This window comes from Aquarana catesbeiana, linkage group LG06, assembly GCF_042186555.1.
Source record: "Aquarana catesbeiana isolate 2022-GZ linkage group LG06, ASM4218655v1, whole genome shotgun sequence".
Lineage (NCBI taxonomy): Eukaryota > Metazoa > Chordata > Amphibia > Anura > Ranidae > Aquarana > Aquarana catesbeiana.
In genome coordinates this window covers 47,848,556-47,873,152 of record NC_133329.1, presented here as the reverse complement: position 1 = coordinate 47,873,152, position 24,597 = coordinate 47,848,556, and the positions used below count along the sequence as shown (strand labels likewise).

Below are 24,597 nucleotides of genomic sequence, written 5' to 3'. Positions count from 1 at the left end.
CAGACCCACAAAGTAGGCAGATGGTGCTCTATTAGGGGCATACGTTAGTCATCCCTTAACCTTTTTTAGGTATAACAATGCAGATAAAGCTAAAGTTTAATCTGCTTATATTTTACATTCCCAGTAAATAATTAGCATTAAAAGTGAAAAGTACTAAATAAAGCTAGAAATAACGCTCTACTAGACCTAGTAATTCCAAAAAACGCAGATCTGATTGCATACATGGAAGTGAGGGATAACTTAGAAAAAAAGAAAAAAGCGATTGCAGAGTAATTACGTTCAATGCAAATCATAGGAAAAGGAGACACGAGGGTAGGACAAGAACACTAAATTTCAAAAGAGCCAACTTTACTAAACTGCTTCCCATACTATCCAACATTAAAAAAGGACAAAATTCTAGAAACAAATAACACTGAGGAAAAATTGGGGTGCTTTAAGAACATATAAATGTCACAATTTAGCCTTCAGTTTTCCTGCCTGTTTATTCCTTACATCCTTGGTGCAGTGCTTCTACTAGCCCTCTGATTCCTTTCACATGTGTTGTTTGACTTCTGTGCTCACCTATTGGTGTCATCTGCTATTCTGCTGGTTTATACTTCCATCACTGCCTGGCCCACCTCCCAGTTTGCTTCCTTAAAAATCACATGCTCAGTGCATTCTGCGTTGTCTGAGCAACTTCCCAGTTCTCTGTGCTCATATTTGCCTACTGTATTCCGTTTTTAACTTCCCATGTACTGACCCCGGTTTCGTTTGCCATCTGTGCTTGACCTAGACCTGGTTCCTGCTACCTGGTTCCAGCTTGCTGCAAGTCCATCCCCACCATCAGGGGCCCTAGTGAAGAAGCAGGCTGGGGCTTAGATTTTGCACCGTGGGGTGTTCTACAAGAGCTCGGTATCACAGACATCTGACAATTAAATCATGGCGACAGCCGGTGTAATTCTTTGAGCAACAAATATAAAGGAACTAAAATTAAACCTGGGTGGCTAAATTTTAGTGTAAACAGGTATATTAAGTAGAAAAAAGTGTCCTTTAAAAAAAATAGAAGGCCAAGGGGTCACCATTGGCATTCCGATACTACAAAGAGTGCAATGCGAAAAGTAAGAATGTGATCTGGTCGGCCAAAATTGACCATGAGAGCCACACAGAGGAGGAGAGAACATATATTTTTTAAATATATTAATAATAAAAAAGGTGAGGTCAGAGCATATTGGCCCCAGAAAAGTTAGTCAGGGAAAGTTGATTTCAAGTGACAAGGAGAAGGCAACTGTATTAAATAAATTTTTCTCCTAAATTTTTACAAAGGAAAGGATGAGGTATAAGGCTTCATTCACACCAGGCGGAACCGCTGCCACAGAGTCCGCCAGCTCAGCGGGAGATCTCTCCGTTGATCTCCACTGAGCCGGCGGATGACAAAGTCCCTCTCTGCTCACTGAGCGGGGAGGGGCTTGTCGAGTGCTGCTGGTTGCTATGGAGAGACCAGACGAAAATGGACAGCATGTCCGTTTTTATTAGATCTCACCCGATCTGATCCGCCAGGGACGGATGTGAACGTAGGGCCATCCGTCTGATTTTAGCGGATCGGACCGGGTCAGATGTCAGCGGACATGTCACCGCTGACATCCGTTGCTCCATAGACCAACATGCAGCGCCCGTTCAGGTCCGCCAACAAAACTGACAGGCGGACCTGAGCGGTCCGACAGTGTGAAAGGGACCTTATACACAAGACAGTATTGCAACACAGCACCTTTGTTGCTAACAGAAGCTAGTGTTCAAAAAAGGCTTGAAAACTTAATGTGAATAAATCACCAGGACCAGATGGCTTACGCCGGAGAGTCAAAGAACTTAGCCAGATTATAGCCAGACCATTATTCCCAACCTTTAACCACTTCAGCCCCGGAAGAATTTACCCCTTTCCTGATCAGAGCACTTTTTGTGATTCGGCACTGCATCGATTTAACTGACAATTGCGCGGTCGTGAGATGTTGTACCCAAACAAAATTGACGTCCTTTTTTTCCCACAAATAGAGCTTTCTTTTGGTGGTATTTGATCACCTCTGCAGTTTTTATTTTTTGCACTAAGCAAAAGAAGAGCAACGATTTTGAAAAAAAAGAAATATTTTTAACTTTTTGCTATAATAAATATCCCAAAAAAGATATAAAAAGACACATTTTTTCCTCAGTTTAGGCCGATATGTATTCTTCTACATATTTTTAGTAAAAAAAAATCGCAATAAGCAAATATTGATTGGTTTGCGCAAACGTTATAGCATCTACAAAATAGGGGATATTTTTATGGCGTTTTTATTATTAATTTTTTTTTTTACTAGTAATGGTGGCGATCTGCGATTTTTATCGTGACTGCGACATTATGGCGGATACAGGGGACACTTTTGACGCTATTTTGGGGCCATTGTCATTTATACAGTGATCAGTGCTATGAAAATGCACTGATTACTGTGTAAATGACACTGGCAGGGAAGGGGTTAACCACTAGGGGGTGAGGAAGGGGTTAAGTGTGTCCTAGGGAGTGATTCTAACTGTGGGGGGGTGGGCTACAAGTGACACGACACTGATCACTGCTCCCGATGACAGGGAGCAGTCGATCACTGTCCTGTCACTAGGCAGAACAGGGAAATGCCTTGTTTACATAAGCATCTCCCCGTTCTGCCTCTCCATGACACGATCGCAGGCCACTGGCGAACATCAAGTTTTCGGGGCCCGCGGGCACAGTCACAGAGAGTGTGGGGACGTACAGGTATGTCCATTTGCCCACCACTGCCATTCTGCCGACATATATCGGTGTGCAGCGGTCGGCAAGTGGTTAAGAACAGCTTAGTGACTGGCATGGTATCAACTGAAAAAAAACTAACATGGTACCAATATTCAAAAAAGGGCTGAGATATATATACCTGGAAACTACAGACTAGTCAGCCTAACATTAATAATATGTAAACTATTGCAGGGCTTGAGAAGGGACCATATCCAATAATTTACTGATAAAAATAATATCATTAGTAGTAACCAGCATGGATTTATGAAAGATTGTTCTTGCCAGACCAACCTGTTAACATTCTATGAGGAAGTGAGCTGTGATCTAAATACAGGAAGGTCTGTAGATGTGGTGTATCAGGATTTTGCCAAAGCATTTGGTACCCCAGGGCTCAGTCCTGAGACCAATTCTGTTTAATTTGTTTGTAAATTAACCAATTCCACTGAATAACACTGCTCCATGGGAGCAGGCCACTAGAATTACTAGGTTGACTCTGCAGGCTCAGCAGTCTGGACCTTTTTTCATGCATGTGCTTCAGCCAGCAATATAGTGGTTTGCAACTTATAAAGCAAGGTTAATAGGAATGAGCCTAAAGTGGATTTCCACCCCTCCTTTTTTTTTTTTTTTTTAAGTACCCCTACTTACTTGGTGGTGATTTCTGCACAGTTCAGTTACTCACTCACCCATGGATCCAGAGTTGTCCAGCCGAGACCCTTTTCTCTACTGGCAACGCTCGGTCCCGCACTGCCCTGTTTTGCTCTGACATCATCAAGAGGCTGCTAGCTGTTCCGGTTTCAGTGGGTGCGCCTCTCAATGATGCCCTGCTAGGCCCATCCTCTCCATCTTTACTGAATGGAAGGCTTTGCCTCCTGGGATATGTAACGTGCCTATCCCAGGAAGCAAAAGGGGGAACAGTCCACGTTGTTCGCCTAGGCAAATTACATGCAGGGGTGGACTCTTTTTTTTTTTTTTTTTACGGTAAATAAACAGAAAAAAACCACAGCACTCAACATGCTCGGGATCAGAGGAGAGATCATGCTGCAGAGGCTAAAGAGCCGCTTTATGGGTAGTCTAAACACAAGTTTGGACCACACATTCACCTGTTTGGTGGGAGCTGAAAGGCATGTACAATAAAATAGTAATATTACCTCTTGTCATGGTTATGCAATAGAGTTTGTCTGTCAGCTTACCTGTCTCCATGTGTTCATCTCTAGAGACCAGCTGACCCTCACCTGACTGCTTTTATAAGCTCTCCTCTAGCATGGCTCCACCCCATCTCCTATCAGGGAACCCTATATTAACCTGTGCACTGCAAGCCAGCAGTGCTGATCAACCATTGTGTGTTAGCTTTCGTGTGTACTTGTTGTGTTTCTTACATCTGATTCCAGACTCCACGCCCTGGGGAAGCTATGCTCTAGCTCCCAGTGGGATCTGTGTCAGTGTTCCAGTACACCTGCTTCCTGAACCTCCCAGGGTTCAATCCGCAGCAGTCAGTCCTAGGGTCCACTACCTTAATGGTGCACTCCTGACTTCCACGGAATGCATCTGTCACCTGGTCTCAGGTGACCTGACACTTCTTCTATTATACATGACACATTCCCCATGTCAATAGTTGTTAAGGATGCCAGCAGGTGCAGCTGAGTTCTTAACAATCAGTGACACCACCCGGGACAACTTTGCTGTCACCTTGGTGGGAGAAGGCAACCCCTTAAAGATGAGAGAGAATATCCTTGTGTTAAGTGCAGAGCACATCCTTACAATGTTGACATTTTTTAATGCAGTCTGCCATGACTGAAGATGTGGTGTTCCAAACTCACAGTGTCCCTGGGGAGATTGGGGAACAGCTAGCTGTCACTGAGTTAAAAACGTTGGTAGTGCTTAAGGCGAGTAGCAACGCTCTGAAGAAGCACCAGGCTTTTATGCCAGTTATGGATGAGGCTAACTCCAGCTCTGCAAACATCTCTTTTAGAGACCTAACCTCTAGGACAGGGGAATCCAAACTTTCTAAAGAAAGGGCCAATTTACTGTCCTTTAGACTTTAAGGGGGCCGGACTGTGGCTAGTGGGAGTAAACAATGCCCAATTTTTGGAATTAGGGTGAGAAATAGTTGGTGTCATTGGGAGGAATAGTACCCCATTTTTGTTGTCAGTGGAAGAAATTCTGCCCCATTGTTGGATATGATTTGCTTGACCTTGCACAACCACTGCACTGGTGTATAGGGAGGGATTTACTAAAACTAGAGTGTGCAAAATTTGGTGCAGCTCTGAATATAAACCAGCTTCCAGGTTTTATTGTCAAAGCATAAAGAGTAACTCCACTTTCCTGGGAAAAAAAAATAGCAAATAAAAAAAACATAATATAGCGTATACAATTGAAGCACAAGTCATATTGTTATTGAATGCTATTAAAAATGACCTTTCCTCTACAGCTCTGTAATTTTCTGAAAATGCAATGCAATATGGCTACCTCTAGAGGTGTTCTGTACACAGAGTGTGTATAGAATGCCCCCCAGAAACACAAAAAATTGCTTGCGTAATCGGCTTACCGATTTACCCAGAAGTCTGCCCTAAAATGCAAGTCAGATTTCCGGCATCCCCGCAACAGGATTGTGAGATACTTTTAATAGGAGATCACGGCTAAAGGGATGCTGACCCTGTAATTGTCCTCATTAGAGCCCTGCAGGTGCTACAGCTGATTGATAATTATGAAACCACTCCCATTAGACTTACTCAGCACAGGGGCACAGAGGAACAAACAGGGATTTCTTCAGAATAACAAAAGGTAGGAATCTGCAACAAAGTTTGTAAAAATCCCTGCAAGGTACATAGATCACCCAGAGAGGAATGTTTTTTCTGAACAAAAGTGGAGTTACTCTTTAAAGTGGTTGTAAACCACTTTGAAAAAAAAAAATGACACCTGCAAGACAAAGGCATAATGAGCTAGTATGCATAGCATACTAGCTCATTATGCAATACTCACCTGAGATCGAAGCCCTCGCTGCGGTGCCCGTACACAGCACTGACAAGCGACATCGCTCCTGGGAGCTACTTCCGGGTATCACGGCTCCGGCCAATCACAGCGCTGGAGCCGCGATACCCGGAAGTAACTCCCGGGAGCGATGTCGCTGGCCGGTGCTGTGTACGGGCACCGCAGCGAGGGCTTCGATTGCAGGTGAGTATTGCATAATGAGCTAGTATGCTATGCATACTAGCTCATTTTGCCTTTGTCTTGCAAGTGTTAGTTTTTTTTTTCAAAGTGGGTTTACAACCACTTTAAAGAGTAACTCCACCTTTGTTAAGAAAAAACATTCCCCTCTCGGTGATCTATGTACCTTGCAGGGATTTTTACAAACTTTGTTGCAAATTCCTACCTTTTTTGCGGGAACCGCCGGCAATGGCACACTGACTGAAGCAACGTACATGCCATTGCTTCAGTTTACTTCAGTGCGCATGTGCCAATGACATCAGCACATGCAGGGAACAGGGGATATCTCCTAAACCGTGCAGGTTTAGGAGATATCCTGGGTAGTTACAGGTAAGCCTTATTATAGGCTTACCTGTAGCAAAAAGTTGCCTGTAATGCCGCGTACACACGGGCGGACTTTCCGACCAGACTAGTCCGACGGACCGAATCCGGTGGACAATCCAACCGTGTGTGGGCTGCATCGGACTTCCGACGGACCGTTTCGGCCGGAAATCTGACTGACTTTAGATTTGAAACTTGCTTCAAACCTTTCCGTCGTAACTCCGCTGGACTCAGTTCTTGACGGAAAGCCCGTTTGTCTGTATGCTGGTCCGACGGAACAGATACGACGCAAGGGCAGGGAACTACATCTCACGCTCGCGGCAATAGAAAAAAAACGAATTTTCCTATTGTGGCGAGCGTGGGGCATACCAGGCCCTTAGGTCTGGTATGGATTTTAAGGGGAACCCCCTACGCCGAAAAAACAGAGTGGGGTCCACACAAAATCAATACCAGACCCTGATCTGAGCATGCAGCCCGGCCGGTCAGGAAAGGGGGTGGGGACGAGCGAGCGCCCCACCCCCTCCTGAACCGTACCAGGCCGCATGCCATCAACATGTGGGGGTAGGTGATTTGGGGGAGGAGGGCGCCCTGCGGCCCCCCCACCCCAAAGCACCTTGTCCCCATGTTGATGAGGAAAAGGGCCTCTTCCCGACAACCCTGGTCGTTGGTTGTCGGGGTGTGCGGGCGGGGGGCTTATCGGAATCCGGGATCCCCCTTTAATAAGGGTGCCCCCAGATCCCGGCCCCCCACCCTATGTGAATGAGTATGGGGTACAACATAGCCCTACCCATTTACCTAGGGAAAAAGTATCAATAAAAAAAACACTCCACAGTTTTTAAAAGTAATTTATTAGACAGCTCCGGGGGTCTTCTTCCAGTTCCGGGGGTCTTCTTCCGACTTCGGGGGTCTTCTTCCGACTTCAGGGGTCTCTCCGTCCTCTTCTCCCGGCGTCCAGTTCTTCTCCGCTCTCTCCAGCCTCTTCTCCCGGTGTTCGACCTCTTCTCCCGGTGTTCGGTTCTTCTGCCTGCTCCTCCGCTTTCTTCTGCCACTCTTTTGCTAGCAGTGGCCCGGACTTCTGCGTCGCCTTCTTCCCTCTTCTCTTCTTCCGATGTTGACACAACGCTCTCTCCGGCTGTAATGCTATGACTTATATAGGCGGTGACCCCGCCCCCTTATGCTGTCACAGTCCCTGGACATGCTGGGACTGTGACGACATCAGGGGGCGGGGTCACCGGGTGATGTTGACAGCCGGAGAGACCCCTGAAGTCGGAAGAAGACCCCCGAAGTCGGAAGAAGACCCCCGGAGCCAGAAGAAGACCCCCGGAGCCGGAAGAAGACCCCCAGAGCTGTCTAATAAATTACTTTTTTGTGTGTTTTTTTTATTGACACTTTTTCCCTAGGTGAATGGGTAGGGGTACGTTGTACCCCATACTCATTCACATAGGGTGGGGGGCTGGGATCTGGGGGCCCCCTTATTAAAGGAGGGTCCCGGATTCCGATAAGCCCCCCCGCAGACCCTGACAACCAATGGCCAGGGTTGTCAGGAAGAGGCCCTTGTCCTAATCAACATGGGGACAAGGTGCTTTGGGGTGGGGGGGCCGCAGGGCACCCCCTCCCCCAAAGCACCCACCCCCCCATGTTGAGGGCATGTGGCCTGGTATGGTTCAGGAGGGGGTGGGGCGCTCGCTCGTCCCCACCCCCTTTCCTGACCGGCCAGGCTGCGTGCTCGGATCAGGGTCTGGTATGGATTTTGGGGGGACCCCACGCCGTTTTTTCGGCGTAGGGGGTTCCCTTAAAATCCATACCAGACCTAAGGGCCTGGTATGCCCCGCGACGGGGCTCGCAAGGTACCAATCTCGCCGATAAAAGCGGCGAGATTGACTTCCTTTTCTAGTCCCGTCGTACCCGATTCACGTTCAAAGTGAACGGACTTGTCCGTGTGTGCGCAAGTCCGTTCATTCGGAAAGTCCACCGTAACTCTGTTGAAAGTCCGTCGGTAAGACCGGCGGACCTAGTCTGCCAGAAAGTCCGTCCGTTCAGAAAGTCTGTCGGAAGTCCGCCGGAAGTCCGTCGGGAAGACCGTCGGACCTAGTTTCCCAGAAAGTCCGGTCATGTTTATGCTGCATAAGGGTTTACAACCAATTTAATTGAACATGCTGAAGTTAGAAGCTGATTGGCTACCATGCACAGCTGCACCAGATTTTGCACTCTTCTGTTTTAGTAAATCAACCCTATGGACTTAAGCTCTAGTAAATCTACTGTATTTTATTATACTGTATATATTGTGTATATACAGTATATATATATCAATTGCCCCAATCTTCTTAAATGGTGGGGAGGGGGATACTTTACTATAATAATAATTGTCCCTGTCTACCGACTATCCCTTTATACAAGCTGTTGCCTACCTTTTCCAAAATTTGCTGGCAGTGCCTGAAGTTTAGTACTAACCCATCTTTCTGTTTCTTCAGTAAGATGCTAAATATAATTTACTATTGTGTGAGGTTAAAAAAGGTAACCAGGCTTGAGAGTTCTACAAAAGAAAACATGGAATACAAAATGGTATAGGGTGCTCACTGGTGACAAGACCACCATAAACTGTACTGATATTCTTTGCTGTAATAATGTTTTAGAGCCAGGCTTGTAATCTTGTTTCCTTTGCATCTTTTACAGATCAGATTGATGAACAACAGACACAGCCAATCAAGGTGAGGTTGTCTTAACTAATATTAGATCTCTTGAATAGGTCAGTGATCCAAGAACAATATGATAATTGATTTGTTACTGCTGGCTCAATATTCCTTAGCAGCAGGAATTAAGGTCACTCTGCATACTGCCTTTTATAAAATTAAATCAACTGTATTGCATGGGCAGCTTTGTGAGACATTCCACTCCTTTTTAGCTCTTACTAGGGCTTATGCCGCGTACACACGGTCGGGCTTTTCGTCTACAAAAGTCAGACGGACGCCGACGGACTAAAGCTGGCTGACAATCCGATCGTGTGTGGGCTTCCCTGGACTTTCAGCGGACTTTTTCAGCCTCAAATTCGACGGACTTTAGATTTGAAACATGCTTCAAATCTTTACGTCGTAACTACGACGGACCCCAAAATCCGCTCGTCTGTGTGCTAGTCCGACGGACAAAAACCCACGCTAGGGCAGCTATTGGCTAATGGCTATCAACTTCCTTATTTTAGTCCGGTGTACGTCATCACGTACGAATCCGTCGGACTTTTGTGTGGTCGTGTGTAGGCAAGTCCTTTCGTTAGAAAGTCTGCCGCAAGTCCGTCAAAAGTCCGCCGGAAGTCTGTCGGACAGGCTGTCGGACTTTTGTAGACGAAAAGTCCGACCGTGTGTACGCGGCATTAGTTGTAAGGCAAGCTTGTTCAGAAAGGAAGCGTGGTGTGAAGTGGAGTGTCTCTAGAAGCTGCCCAATGCAATAGAGTTTATTGAATTCTGGTGTGTGGAGTGACCTTGATTAAATTTATAAATGTAGGGAGATAATGGAGCCCTCAGCATTGGCGGAGAGGCTGCGGGGAAAATTTAACAGGGAAAAAACAGAAGTTGAAAGAGTGTGGAGAGGATAAATGAAAGAGAAAGAGAAGGGAAGAAAAGACAGCAGGAGGAAGATGGAGAAAAGTATGAGCTTGAATTGGCGATGGGTCAAAGCCATGGATTTGTTATTTAGGAGTGCAACAGTTGGGTCACGCAATAAGAGTGTGGCAAAAAGCTTTAAAAGGATCGCAATAATATCTGACCAGCAGGATTTTACTCTGGGGGACATTCCCACCATATGTGAAGATGCGTGCAGGTATTGCAGAAGAAATTTGGCAGGACCAGGCACCACCCGGTAAGTAATTTATACAGTATTATGGGGGTACAGCAAATTGACACTGTTATACAAGCTGTACACTCAAAATAATAAAATATTTACAAAAATGTGAGGGGTGTACTCAGGGATTTTTTTTCTCAGAGAATACAGTGGGGACGGAAAGTATTCAGACCACCTTAAATTTTTCACTCTTTGTTATATTGCAGCCATTTACTAAAATCATTTAAGTTCATTTTTTCCTCATTAATGTACACACAGCACCCCATATTGACAGAAAAACACAGAATTGTTGACATTTTTGCAGATTTATTAAAAAAGAAAAACTGAAATATCACATAGTCCTAAGTATTCAGACCCTTTGCTGTGACACTCATATATTTAACTCAGGTGCTGTCCATTTCTTCTGATCATCATTGAGATGGTTCTACACCTTCATTTGAGTCCAGCTGTGTTTGATTATACTGATTGGACTTGATTAGGAAAGCCACACACCTGTCTATATAAGACCTTACAGCTCACAGTGCATGTCAGAGCAAATGAGAATCATGAGGTCAAAGGAATCGCCTGAAGAGCAAAGAGACAGAATTGTGGCAAGGCACAGATCTGGCCAAGGTTACAAAAAAATTTCTGCTGCACTTAAGGTTCCTAAGAGCACAGTGGCCTCCATAATCCTTAAATGGAAGACGTTTGGGACAACCAGAACCCTTCCTAGAGCTGGCCGTCCGGCCAAACTGAGCTATCGGGGGAGAAGAGCCTTGGTGAGAGAGGTAAAGAAGAACCCAAAGATGACTGTGGCTGAGCTCCAGAGATGCAGTTGGGAGATGGGAGAAAGTTGTAGAAAGTCAACCATCACTGCAGCCCTCCACCAGTCGGGGCTTTATGGCAGAGTGGCCCAACGGAAGCCTCTCCTCAGTGCAAGACACATGAAAGCCCGCATGGAGTTTGCTAAAAAACAACTGAAGGACTCCAAGATGGTGAGAAATAAGATTCTCTGGTCTGAGGAGACCAAGATAGAACTTTTTCGCCTTAATTCTAAGCGGTATGTGTGGAGAAAACCAGGCACTGCTCATCACCTGTCCAATACAGTCCCAACAGTAAAGCATGGTGGTGGCAGCATCATGCTGTGGGGGTGTTTTTCAGCTACAGGGACAGGATGACTGGTTGCAATTGAGGGAAAGATGAATGTGGCCAAGTACAGGGATATCCTGGACGAAAACCTTCTCCAGAGTGCTCAGGACCTCAGACTGGGCCGAAGGTTTACCTTCCAACAAGACAATGACCCTAAGCACACAGCTAAAATAACGAAGGAGTGGCTTCACAACAACTCCGTGTCTGTTCTTGAATGGCCCAGCCAGAGCCCTGACTTAAACCCAATTGAGCATCTCTGGAGAGACCTAAAAATGGCTGTCCACCATCGTTTACCATCCAACCTGACAGAACTGGAGAGGATCTGCAAGGAGGAATGGCTGAGGATCCCCAAATCCAGGTGTGAAAAACTTGTTGCATCTTTCCCAAAAAGACTCATGGCTGTATTTGATCAAAAGGGTGCTTTTACTAAATACTGAGCAAAGGGTCTGAATACTTAGGACCATGTGATATTTCAGTTTTTTTCTTTTTTAATAAATCTGCAAAAATGTCAACAATTCTGTGTTTTTCTGTCAATATGGGGTGCTGTGTGTACATTAATGAGGAAAAAATGAACTTAAATGATTTTAGCAAATGGCTGCAATATAACAAAGAGTGAAAAATTTAAGGGGGCCTGAATACTTTCCGTCCCCACTGTAGGTGCAGGTACTCACCCCTTTCTAAGTCACCCCTTGTCTACGCCCCCTACCCACCTCCGAGCACCTTCCTTTGGTTCCACCCTTTACCTAGAGAATACAGAAAAGTATACATTTTTGGTGCAAAGTAGTTTGTATTGAATTTGCTAATGAAAGGCAGTAAAATAGGTCCCCTGCATCCAGCATCAACAGATCCCTCACAGCAACAATAGATCCCCGCGAAAAAATACCCCCAGCAACAATAAATCTCCCAGTATCCAGCATCAATAGACTCTCCAGCAGCCAGCAACAATAGTACCCTCCCTCAACAGTAGATATCTCCCATCAATAATTGACCCCCCCCAGAAACAAAAGATCCCCCACCAGCAGCAATAGATTTCTCCAGCAACAATAGATCCCCCTAGCGACAAAAGAGTCCCCAGCAGCCAACATCAGTAGATCCCCCAGCACCCTTGGCATATACATTCAGTGCTGGAGGTGCCGGAACTGCGTTCCCCCACGTTCCAGCTGAAAAAAGGCCCTGGGTGTACTTACCTTTGTGAGATACTGTATGTACACAAAGGGTTGCTACACTTAACGCATCATGTGCAAGAGCATTGTCGTGGTGGAGAATCAACTTGTCAGACCAACGTTCCGGTCTATTGTTCCGAGCAGATTCCTGTATTCTTTTCATTTTCCATATTTGCGTCTGTCCTTTGTGTTTTTGGCTGCCCACTTCTTGCATCATCGTGGACTTCTTACCACCCCTCCTTAAACTGCCTATGCCTTTCATGCAAAATTTTATGTTAATCCACTGCTCCAGATTCCTGTCACTCATTTTCTGCCAACAGCTCAGCGCACACACGTGTTATTTCTTCTACTATTCTGTAAATACTGGGTCAACTGGTCTGTGACCAAGGCGAGTGCAAGTTAGAACATGTCAAAACACATTCGAGTGCGAATGGCTGAGTGACTCACCAAGATAGTCCTATGCCACGGGCATTCTGTGAATTAAATTGTCACACCTCAAACATTTACGTGTATATGTGTAGTTATCTATGAACATATATGTACAGGTGTACTGTATGTATGTTATTTAGGATTTTTTTTATTATTGTTAGACCTATACAATAGTTATATCTGTCACATTTATATTTACATTATATTGTGTTTTTGTTGTAGCACTGATGAATGTAGACTTTTTTCTGACCCCTGAAACACTTTAGCTGTTTTTAGTACAAACTACGGTAATTAGTTTTAGTACAAACAAATTAATTAATTTGGACTCTTTTATCCTTTGGTTTGGCACTCCTTCCATATGTGCATGTTTTTTTTCAAGTAACCTGCTGGGTAGCCACTGGAGGGTACCCTTGTCAACTGAGCAGACTAAGCTGAGCCAGCAAACTCACCGACTGTTTTTGTCCTTTCACTACTTTGTATGAACTCACATCAAAGTCCCAGCACCTCTTCGATGCTTTTTTCTTAATTTGACTCTAAAATGTGAAGAAGTCAGCTACATGACCTACCAGTATGGAAAGAGGAGCTGTTCTATAAGAAGTCTGTGTCCCTGAGAAATTTACAAAACAAATTATTTCGTTTTTTAAAAGAGTGATTGTCCTTCTTACTATGAAATACATTAATTATAACCAGGAACATATTTTCTTTGTCTTTGAAGAAACAGGATGGTGAATTATAGGAAAAAATTAACTGAATCATCTTGTACATTTTTCTCACAGGTGCCGAAGCATGGAGAATTAAGCAAATATGATCTAAGCAAGTACATTAAAGAACTAACAGATGAAAGCTTTAAAGAATTTAAAACTTGTTTAAATGACAAAGATGTTCTTAAGCCTTACAAAGAAATTCCAAAAGCAAGCTTAGAGAAAGCAGACCGCCTCGATGTTGCAGGACTCTTGATTAATTTCTACACAAAAGAAAAAGCCCCAAATGTAACTATTAAAATTCTGAAAAAAATTGGGGAAGCAGATCTGGCAAAACAAATGCAGTAAGTCAGTCTGTATAAATATATAATATAAATAAAAAAATATCATACAAAATGAGACATAAGGATTTTAAATGAGTTAAAGGAGTAGTAGGGAGAAGGTTTTTTTTTTATCCAAATACATTCTATGCATTAAGATAAAAAACCTTTTGTGTGTAGCAGCCCCCCTCAGCACCCCCTTATTACTTACCTGGGCCCCTTCTATCACCAGCAATGTCCACGAGTGTCTAAGCCGTACGAGACTCTCTTCCTGATTGGCTGAGACACAGCAGCGGCGACATTGGCTCCCGTGGCTGCCAATCAAAGTCAGTTAGCCAACCCGGGAAGAGAGGGGGCGGGGCTGAGTCGGGGCTCCGTGTCTGAATGAACACACTGAGCTGTGACCTATGCTCGGGTGGCTCCATAGCAAGATGCTGGCTGTGGGGGTACTTGACAGGAGGGAGGGGCCATGAGCAGCAAAGAGAGACCCGAGAAGAGGAGGATCCGGGCTGCTCTGTGCAAAACCAACTGCACAGAGGAGGTAAATATAACATGTTTGTTATATATTTTTTTTTAAATGAGACTTTACAATCACTTGAAGCTGAAAAGATATATTAACAGCTATGTTAGGGGTCACTACAGGAATAGCAGATATACAGGACGGGATGGAGGTGTAGTGACAGCGCTGTGTAAGGGGTCAGTATAGGAATAGTAGATATACAGGACGGGATGGAGGTGTAGGGACAGCGCTGTGTAAGGGGTCAGTACAGAAATAGTAGATATACAGGATAGGATGGAGGTGTAGTGACAGAGCTGTGTGAGCGGTCAGTACAGAAATAGTAGATATACAGGACAGGATGGAGGTGTAGTGACAGAGCTGTGTGAGGGGTCAGTACAGAAATAGTAGATATACAGGACGGGATGGAGGTGTAGTGACAGAGCTGTGTGAGGGGTCAGTACAGAAATAGTAGATATACAGGACGGGATGAAGGTGTAGTGACAGAGCTGTGTGAGGGGTCAGTACAGGAATAGTAGATATACAGGGCGGGATGGAGGTGTAGTGACAGAGCTGTGTGAGGGGTCAGTACAGAAATAGTAGATATACAGGACGGGATGGAGGTGTAGTGACAGAGCTGTGTGAGGGGTCAGTACAGAAATAGTAGATATACAGGACGGGATGAAGGTGTAGTGACAGAGCTGTGTGAGGGGTCAGTACAGGAATAGTAGATATACAGGGCGGGATGGAGGTGTAGTGACAGAGCTGTGTGAGGGGTCAGTACAGAAATAGTAGATATACAGGACGGGATGGAGGTGTAGTGACAGCGCTGTGTAAGGGGTTAGTACAGGAATAGTAGATATACAGGACAGGATGGAGGTGTAGTGACAGAGCTGTGTGAGGGGTCAGTATAGGAATAGTAGATATACAGGACGGGATGGAGGTGTAGTGACAGCGCTGTGTGAGGGGTCAGTATAGGAATAGTAGATATACAGGACGGGATGGAGGTGTAGTGACAGCGCTGTGTGAGGGGTCAGTATAGGAATAGTAGATATACAGGACGGGATGGAGGTGTAGTGACAGCGCTGTGTGAGGGGTCAGTATAGGAATAGTAGATATACAGGACGGGATGGAGGTGTAGTGACAGCGCTGTGTAAGGGGTCAGTACAGGAATAGTAGATATACAGGGCGGGATGGAGGTGTAGTGACAGCGCTGTGTAAGGGGTCAGTACAGGAATATTAGATATACAGGACGGGATGGAGGTGTAGTGACGGCACTGTGTGAGGGGTCAGTACAGGAATAGTAGATATACAGGACGGGATGGAGGTGTAGTGATGGTGCTGTGTGAGAGGTCAGTAGTAATAGAGATGCAGATATAAAAAACAAACACAAAGAAAAGTATAAAAGACAATAAAAATGCACTCACTAGATAAAAGTGGATCAAGGCTTGTCATAAGCCCATATAGACCTCCATGGGATCACAGTAATGCTATGGAGGTCTATATGGGTTTATGACAAGCCTTGATCCACTTTTACCTAGTGAGTGTATTTTTGTCTTTTATGCTTTTTTTAATAAATCGCTACACCTAGATGGAGGCTCCCTCTTGTGTTTGTTTTTTGTATGTGAATTAGGATCTCAAAACTTAATCTGAGAGGAGCTCCACCTGGTGGTGTACTCTTCTGGCCTTCTTGTATGCCCCAGAAATTGACGGCTGGGCTCCAAAAAAGCTTATTCATCTTATTTGTTTGGTAATAGAGCTACAGGACAGTATAAAAGTGCTAATTATGTTTACAACAAGATCAGGCTTTTTCAGGCCAGTAGTTGGGTTTTTCCTATTTATTTATTATAATGTTGGCAAGTATGAGAATTAATTTTTATTTTCTGGTATAGTAAATAATGTACTTTACTTCAACAGATCCAAGATTGGTGTTAAGTGAATTTTAAAACAAAACATGGACCTTGCTGGGAGTGGGAACATCCTACAGAAGAATTGTGTGCACCAACTGTGCCTTACTCAGGAATCTCCATTTTAGCAAAATTGTTATATTAGTTTATTATTTATTATTGCTCAGTCATGCTACACTGTATCCAAACAAAATTTTTATCATTTTCTTCTCACAAATAGAGCTTTCTTTTGGTGGTATTTAATCACCACTGGGTTTTTTATTTTTTGCGATATAAGCGAAAAAAACTGCGAAAATTTTGAAAAAAACACACTTTTTTTTAGTTTCTATTGTAAAATTTTGCAAATAAGTCATTTTTCTTCATAAATTTGTGGCAAAATTTATACTGCTACATATCTTTGGTAAAAATAATCCAAATCAATGTATATTGTTTGGTCTTTGTGAAAGTTATAGAGTCTACAAACTATGGTGCCAATCACTGAAAATTGATCACACCTAATGTACTAAAGGCCTATCTCATTTCTTGAGACACTAAGAAGCCAGGAAAGTACAAATACCCCCCAAATGACCCCTTTTTGGAAAGTAGACAGTCCAAGGTATTTACTAATAGGCATGGTGAGTTTTTTTAAGTTGTAATTTTTTCACACAATTCTTGAGAAAATTAAGATTTTTTTTTTTTTTTTTTTACACAAACTGGTCATATTAACAGGTTATTTCTCTCACACAGCATATGCATAATTGCAACTGCACCCCAAAATACATTCTGCTACTCCTCCTGAGTATGGCGATACCACATGTGTGAGACTTTTACACAGCCTGGCCATATACAAAGGCCCAACCTTGAAGTAGCACTTTCAGGCGTTCTACAAGCATAAATTGCACATATCCTTTCTCAACCACCTATTACACTTTTGAAGGCCCTGGAGCACCAGGACAATGGAATTGTCCACAAAATGACCCCATTTTGGAACGCAAACACCCCAATGTATAATCTATGAGGCATATTGAGTCTTTTGAACTTTTCATTTTTTTCCAGACGTTTTTGGAAAATGTGGAAAAAAAATGAAAATGCATTTTTTTTATACAAAGTTGTCCATTTTTAAGATATTTCTAACACATAGCATGTACATAGCAAAATTGACACCCCAAAATGAATTCCGCTACTCCTCCTGAGTATTGCGATACCACATGTGTGAGACTTTTACACAGCCTGGCCACATACAAAGGCCCAACAGTGAAGTAGCACTTTCAGACGTTCTACAAGCATAAATTGCACATATCCTTTCTCAACCGTCTATTACACTTTTGAAGGCCCTGGAGCACCAGGACAATGGAATTGTCCACAAAATGACCCCATTTTGGAAAGCAAACACCCCAACGTATAATCTATGAGGCATAATGAGTCTTTTGAACTTTTCATTTTTTTCCAGAAGTTTTTGGAAAATGTGGAAAAAAAATGAAAATGCATTTTTTTTACACAAAGTTGTCTCTTTATAAGATATTTCTAACACAAAGCATGTACATAGCAAAAATGACACCCCAAAATACATTCTGCTACTCCTTCTGAGTATGGCGATACTACATGTTTGAGACTTTTACACAGCCTGGCCACATACAGAGGCCCAACAGTGATGTAGCACCTCCAGGCATTCTAGCAGCATTAATTACACATATAATTTTCTGACTACCGATCACATTTTTGAAGGCCCTTCATATTTCTAACACATAGCAGGTACATACCAAATAACAAAAGATTTCCTGTGGTTTTAGAAGTGCAGTGGTCCAGAGGAGAGCATCGGTCCAGGCAGCAGGCAGGAATAAGGTCAGCGACAGCAAAAGCAATCATCCAGGCAGCAGGCAGGAATACTGTCCATAGTTCAGTAGATACTGTCAGCACAGCCAAAGCACAGCCAGAGCACAGCCAAAGTACAGGTCCAGGTAGCAGGCAGAGGTGTCCTGGCAGAAATACTGTCCAAAGTCAGTAGAGGCAGCAGGCAGATATATGGTCAACACAGCCAAAGTATTGGTCCAGGCAGTAGGAAGGACCATCAAGCTTAGGTCCAGGGGGACAGGGGTAGAGGCTTCTCCCACCCAAATCACTTTGAAGCCTCCGGGCAACCAGACCCTGTTCTGGGAGCACAGAAAACGAAAAACTGGTTTTCTCTCCTCAGAACGCTACTCTGAAGCCCCTCACATATGTGAGACCCCTGTGTACTGAAGTAGATGGCCAAAAGATCAGTCCAAGTGGCAGGCAAAAACATGGTCGATTAACAGGCCAAGGTCGGTGCACGTGGAAGTCATAAACATGGTTTAAATCGGCAGGCAGAGACATCGTCGGTAAACAGGCTGAGGTTGGTGCACGTTGAAATCAGAAACGTGGTTTAAATCGGCAAGCAAAGACATCGTCGGTAAACAGGCCAGGGTCAGTTAATTAACATGGTAGCAGGCAAATGGGGAAATGGCAGTCTGTTAATAATAAGGGGAACTAATATTGGATGGATGTATGATAATTTTTGAAGCAATCTCCGATGCACAGGCCAGGTTGGGAGGGACATTGGGGACAATAATAGCTGGTATCTCTTCTTACTCCACCTCTGCTGCATACACGGCATTTCTTTTGGCGTCTTCTTCCAGATTCTGTGGGGGGAATGTGATAGGGAAAGTGTTGCTTGTGAAGTCGACTCACGCTATCAGAACGAATGCTTACTGGGGCGGGACTTTGTTGGTAAATGAGGGCAGTGACGATATCTTCAAAATACTTCAGGTAGGTGATTTGTTGGTTTTGAGTTGCTTTTTGGTAGCAGACAAACGAATTAAACAGGGCCATGTGAAACAGGTGAAACGCAACTTTCTTATACCAATACGGGACTTTCTGGTTGATAAATAGGGCTGTAGCATTTGATCGTTTAAATCCACCCCCCCCATGTACATATTATAATCGTGGACACATTCGGGCTTTACAATGGAGCTGCCTCTTCTTTGGGTCTCCACCACGGTGTCATTGTGGATGGTAGAGAGGATGTGGACATCTTTCTTGTCCCTCCACTTCATGGCCAACACCTCCTCGTTCCTCATAAATGCCGATTCTCCGTTTTGCAATTTTTTGGTCAACAAATTTTGTGGGAATCCCTTCCGGTTTTTTTTTAAAGTACCGCAGGCCGGGGTTTTTTTACTATAAAGGTGACGAAAAAGGGGCAGGCTGGTATAATAGTTGTCGACATATAAATGGTATCCTTTGTCGAACAGGGGGTATGCCAGCTCCCAGACAATTTTACCACTTGTTCCAATATATGTGGGGCAATCATGGGGCTGGAGCTGGGAGTCTTTGCCTTCGTAGATCCGGAATGTGAAGACATATCCAGTGGCTCGATCGCATAATTTATTTAATTTCACCCCATACCTGGATCTCTTGCTTGGTATATACTGCTTGAAGTGCAGTCGGCCAGTGAAATGTATGAGGGACTCGTCCACACAAATTTTTTGGTCTGGGATAAAAACGTCTCTAAATCGCTGGGAAAAGGAATTGATTAGGGGGCGTATCTTGTACAATTTGTCGTGGTTGGGATGATCTCGGGGAGGGCACTGTGAATTGTCATTGAAATGGAGAAAACGCATAATCATGTCGTATCTTGTCCTGGACATGACAGCGGAATATATGGGCATGTGGTGGATGGGGTGGGTGGACCAATATGCATGGACTTCGTTCTTTTTTGTAAGCCCCATATTGAACGTAAGGCCCAAAAATAATTTAAATTCGTCCAGTGTTAGACGTCGCCACTGGAACATGCGGGCATAGGAAGAATTGGGGTTGGCAGCAATAAATTGGGATGCATACAGGTTAGTTTGATCCACCATATTCTGCAGCAAATCTTGAGGGAAAAATAAAGAAAAATAATCAAATTGAGAAAAATTTGTAGTGTCAGGCTGCACACCTGGCTGTGCAGTGAAAGGGGGGATGATAGCGGATCCTGAGTTGGCAGGCAACCATAAGGGGTTGGCCAGGGCATCGGGAAGGTAGGACTGGGGCTGGGTTCTTCGGGTTGGGCGTGTGATTCCAGTGCTTGTACTGGGCTCCTCTTCTTGGGGTCTGGCGCTGCTGGTGGTGGGCAGATCTCCTGATCTTGGTCCTGATCTTGGTCCTGATCTTGGTCCTGATCTCGGTCCTGATCTCGGTCCTGATCTCATTCTTTTGGGAGGGACGGTTTCCTCCGAGGACTCGGACTCTGATCCACTATCCTCCACTGGCTCGTATTCTGAACCAGAATCGGATGATGTGAGCTCCCCGCTGCTCTCATCATCCGACATGGTAAGAAGGCATATGCCTCCTCAGGTGTGTAAACCCTTTGCGACATTATTGGTAGTGCTTTTTGGCGGGCCTATGTAATGGTACTGCTGGCGGTAGTGGTGGTACCGATGTGGTATTAGTGGCGGGCCTGTGTGGCGGTACCGATTGCAGTACAGATGGCGGTACGGGTGATGGTGGTACCGATCGTGGTACAGGTAGCGGTACGTGTGGTGGTGGCGGTACCGATGGCGGTATGGGTGGCAGTACTGGTAGCAGGCCTGTGTGGCGGGCCTGTGTGGTGGTATAGATGGTGGGCCTGATGGCGGAACTGGCGGTGGTACCGATGGCGGTACTGGTAGTCTGTGTGGCGGTACTGATGGCGGTGGGCCTGATGGCAGGACTGGCTGTGGTACCGATGGCGGTACTGGTAGTCTGTGTGGCGGTACTGATGGCGGTGGGCCTGATGGCGGTACCGCTAGTGGGCCTGATGGCAGGACTGGCTGTGGTACCGATGGCGGTACTGGTAGCCTGTGTGGCGTTACCAATGGCGGTACTGATAGCGGTGGGCCTGTGACAGATGATTGACAGATGGGCTGATTGATTGGGTGACTGACAGATGGGCTGATTGGCTGGGCTGATTGATCAGATGGGCTGACTGACAGATGGGCTGACTGACAGATGGGCTGACTGACAGTTGGGCTGACTGAAAGATGGGCTGACTGACAGATGGGCTGACTGACAGATGGGCTGGGCTGTGTGACAGGTCCTCTTTATTGGGGGGTCGTGTTGTGCACAGTATACAGTATACAGACAGAACACTACACTGATCTCACTTACTGATCCCTGCTCTCTCCTCACACGATCGGTGTGTGAGGAGAGAGCAGAGATCAGATGGTAACTGCTCCTCTGTTTACATTTGTGACCGGCTGTGATTGGACACAGCCGGTCACATGGTAAACAGCCAATTTCATTGGCTGTTTACCTTGATCGGGAAAGCGCTGTGTCCAAGGGACACCCGCCTTCCTCGATCCCTGCCCTGCACTACTCCGAGTTTGTTGACATGTGATCGGCTGTGACGTTGACACAGCCGATCACGTGGTAAACGGCCAAAATTACTGGCTGTTTACCGTGATCGGGGAAGCGCTGTGTCCGAGGGACACATGCCGTCCCCGATCGCCGCGCTGCGCGCCCCTGCGGGCGCGCTCTAGGGGGTTATCCTGCTGGACGTCATATGACGCCCAGTCAGGATAACACAACCACCGCCCGGCCGTCATCTGCTATGGGCCGGGCGGGAAGTGGTTAAAGTATTTGGGACACGAACATGAATAATCAATAGTGATCATTTTAAAGGCTTATATGCAAGTTACTGTCATAAGTGTGTTTGGGGACCTGGGTCCTGCCCCAGGGGACATGTATCAATGCAAACATTTTTTTTAACCACTTCCGGACCGCCGCACGCCGATGTACGTCCCTACTTTGGGAACGGATATCATTGTTATGGCAGCAGCTAGCTGCCATAACCCCTGTATCCCCTTGTTCGGCCGGCGGTCCGGTACAAGATAAAAGTGGTCTCTGCGGTGGATTCACAGCGAGATCACTTTTATCGGTGGCTGGAGAGGGGCCCTCCTCCTGCCGCAATCCGGTGCCTTCCGCCTCTTACCCGGCTCCGTCGGCAGCGGAGATTGTGTATATCCCCTGGGCTGACATGGAGATGAGTGAGGGGAAGATGGCTCCCACCCGTCTCCATGACACTGCAGGGCGGAAGCGACGTCAAAACGTCACTTCCGCCCATAGCTCTTAAAGGGCCATTTTATTTTTTTTATTTTTTTAAATGACAATTTTTTTATATTTTTTATTGCATTTTAGTGTAAATATGAGATCTGAGGTCTTTTTAACCCCAGATCTCATATTTAAGAGTTCCTGTCATGCTTTTTTTTTATTACAAGGGATGTTTACATCCCTTGTAATAGGAATAAAAGTGACACTTGTTTTTTTTTTTTTTAAACAGTGTAAAAATAAAAAGTAAAAGGTAAAAAAATTAGAATTTTTTTTTTTTAAATGCGCCCCGTCCCGCCGAGCTCGCGTGCAGAAGCGAATGCATACGTGAGTAATGCCCGCATATGAAAACGGTTTTCAAACCACACATGTGAGGTATCGCCACGATCGGTAGAGCGAGAGCAATAATTCTAGCCCTAGACCTCCTCTGTAACGCAAAACATGCAACCTGTAGAATTTTTTAAATGTCGCCTATGGAGATTTTTAAGGGAAAAAGTTTGTCGCCATTCCACGAGCGGACGCAATTTGGAAGTGTGACATGTTGGGTATCAATTTACTTGGCGTAACATTATCTTTCACAATATAAAAAAAATTGAGCTAACTTTACTGTTGTCTTATTTTTTAATTCAAAAAAGTGTATTTTTATTTTAAAAAAGTGCGCTTGTAAGACCGCTGCGCAAATACGGTGTGACAGAAAGTATTGCAACGACCGCCATTTTATTCTCTAGGATGTCAGAAAAACAATGTATAATGTTTGGGGGTTCTAAGTAATTTTCTAGCAAAAAAAACAGTTTTTAACTTGTAAACACCACATCTAAAAAAGAGGCCCGGTCTTAAAGTGGTTAAAAACGGCCGTTTTTTCAGGAGCAGTGATTTTTTTAATGCTTAAAGTGAAACAATAAAAATGAAATATTCCTTTAAATATAGTGCCTGGGGGGTGTCAATGGTATGCATGTAAAGTGGCACATTTTTCCCATTTCCCATCATGCCCTTCGGGGCTAAAATGGAAATTAAGGGTTACCCTGCGCCAATTTTTTTTAAAAAAATGGCATAGGGGGTCCCCCTAAAATCCATACCAGACCCTTAAGGTCTGGTATGGATTTTAAGCGGAACCCTGCACCAAAATTTAAAAAAAATGGCGTAGGGGCCCCCCGAAAATCCATACCAGATCCTTATCTGAGCACACAACCTGGCAGGCCACAGGAAAAGAGGGGGCCGAGAGAGTGCCCCCCCTCCTGAACCGTACCAGGCCACATGCCCTCAACATGGGGTGGGTGCTTTGGGGTAACCCCCAAAGCACCTTGTCCCCATGTTGATGGGGACAAGGGCCTCATCCCCACAACCCTTGCCTGGTGGTTGTGGGGGTCTGCGGGCGGGGCCTATCAGAATCTGGAAGCCCCCTTTAACAAGGAGACACCCAGATCCCAGCCTCCCCCCTGTGTGAATTGGTAATGGGGTACAAGTCCCTCTACCATTTCACAAAAAAGTGTCAAGATGTTAAAAAAGACAAGACACAGCTTGGGACAAGTCCTTTAATGAAAAATAAAAAAATAAAAATGTCCCACAATGTCCATTCATCTTCTTCTATCACGCCGCCCGACCCCTATGACATTTTTTTTTACATTTTGGCGCAGGGTTCCCCTTAATTTCCATATCAGACCCGAAGGGCCTGGTATGGATTTTAAGGGAACCCCCACGCAGTTTTTTTTTAAATTTTGGTTCGGGGTTCCCCAGATCTAAAGGGCCTGGTAATGGACTGAGGGGGGATCCCATGCTCTTTTTTTCAATGAGTTTTATCTATATTGCCCCGACAATTCATTACAGCCGTGATCAGTTTTAAATGACTTTTTTTCCTTTAGAAATGTCATTTTTCTATGGTACTGTTCTAAACATGGGAAAAATGCACCACTTTGCAGGCATACTATAGGCACCCCCCAGGCACAATATTTAAAGGAATATTTCATTTTTATTGTTTCACTTTAAACATTAAAAAAAAAATCACTGCTCCCGAAAAAACGGCCGTTTTTTAAAAAATTTTTTGCATTGATCCATGTCCCCTGGGGCAGGACCCAGGTCCCCAAACACTTTTTTATGACAATAACTTGCATATAAGCCTTTATTTTTAGCACTTTTGATTTTTCATGTTAGTGTCCCATAGATTTTAACGGTGTTCCAGTAGCTTTCGAATTTGCCGCGAACACTGCATATTGTTCGCTGTTCGGCGAATAGGCCCTCAAGACCCCTCAAGTACAGGTGAATCTATTTTC

The 24,597-nt window shown here is 44.8% G+C and overlaps 1 protein-coding gene across 1 annotated transcript in view; it reads left to right on the top strand.

Annotated features, from left to right (window-relative positions):
• The window catches only part of LOC141148370 (uncharacterized), an 83,288-nt gene extending 59,017 nt beyond the window's left edge, over positions 1-24,271 (top strand). Inside the window, exons 5-7 of the mRNA XM_073635786.1 lie at positions 8,969-9,003; positions 13,623-13,891; positions 16,281-24,271. Of these exons, the coding sequence (XP_073491887.1) occupies positions 8,969-9,003; positions 13,623-13,891; positions 16,281-16,302 (326 nt within the window). The 3' untranslated portion in view covers positions 16,303-24,271. The remainder of the gene's footprint in view (positions 1-8,968; positions 9,004-13,622; positions 13,892-16,280) is intronic.
• Positions 24,272-24,597: the final 326 nt, after the last annotated feature.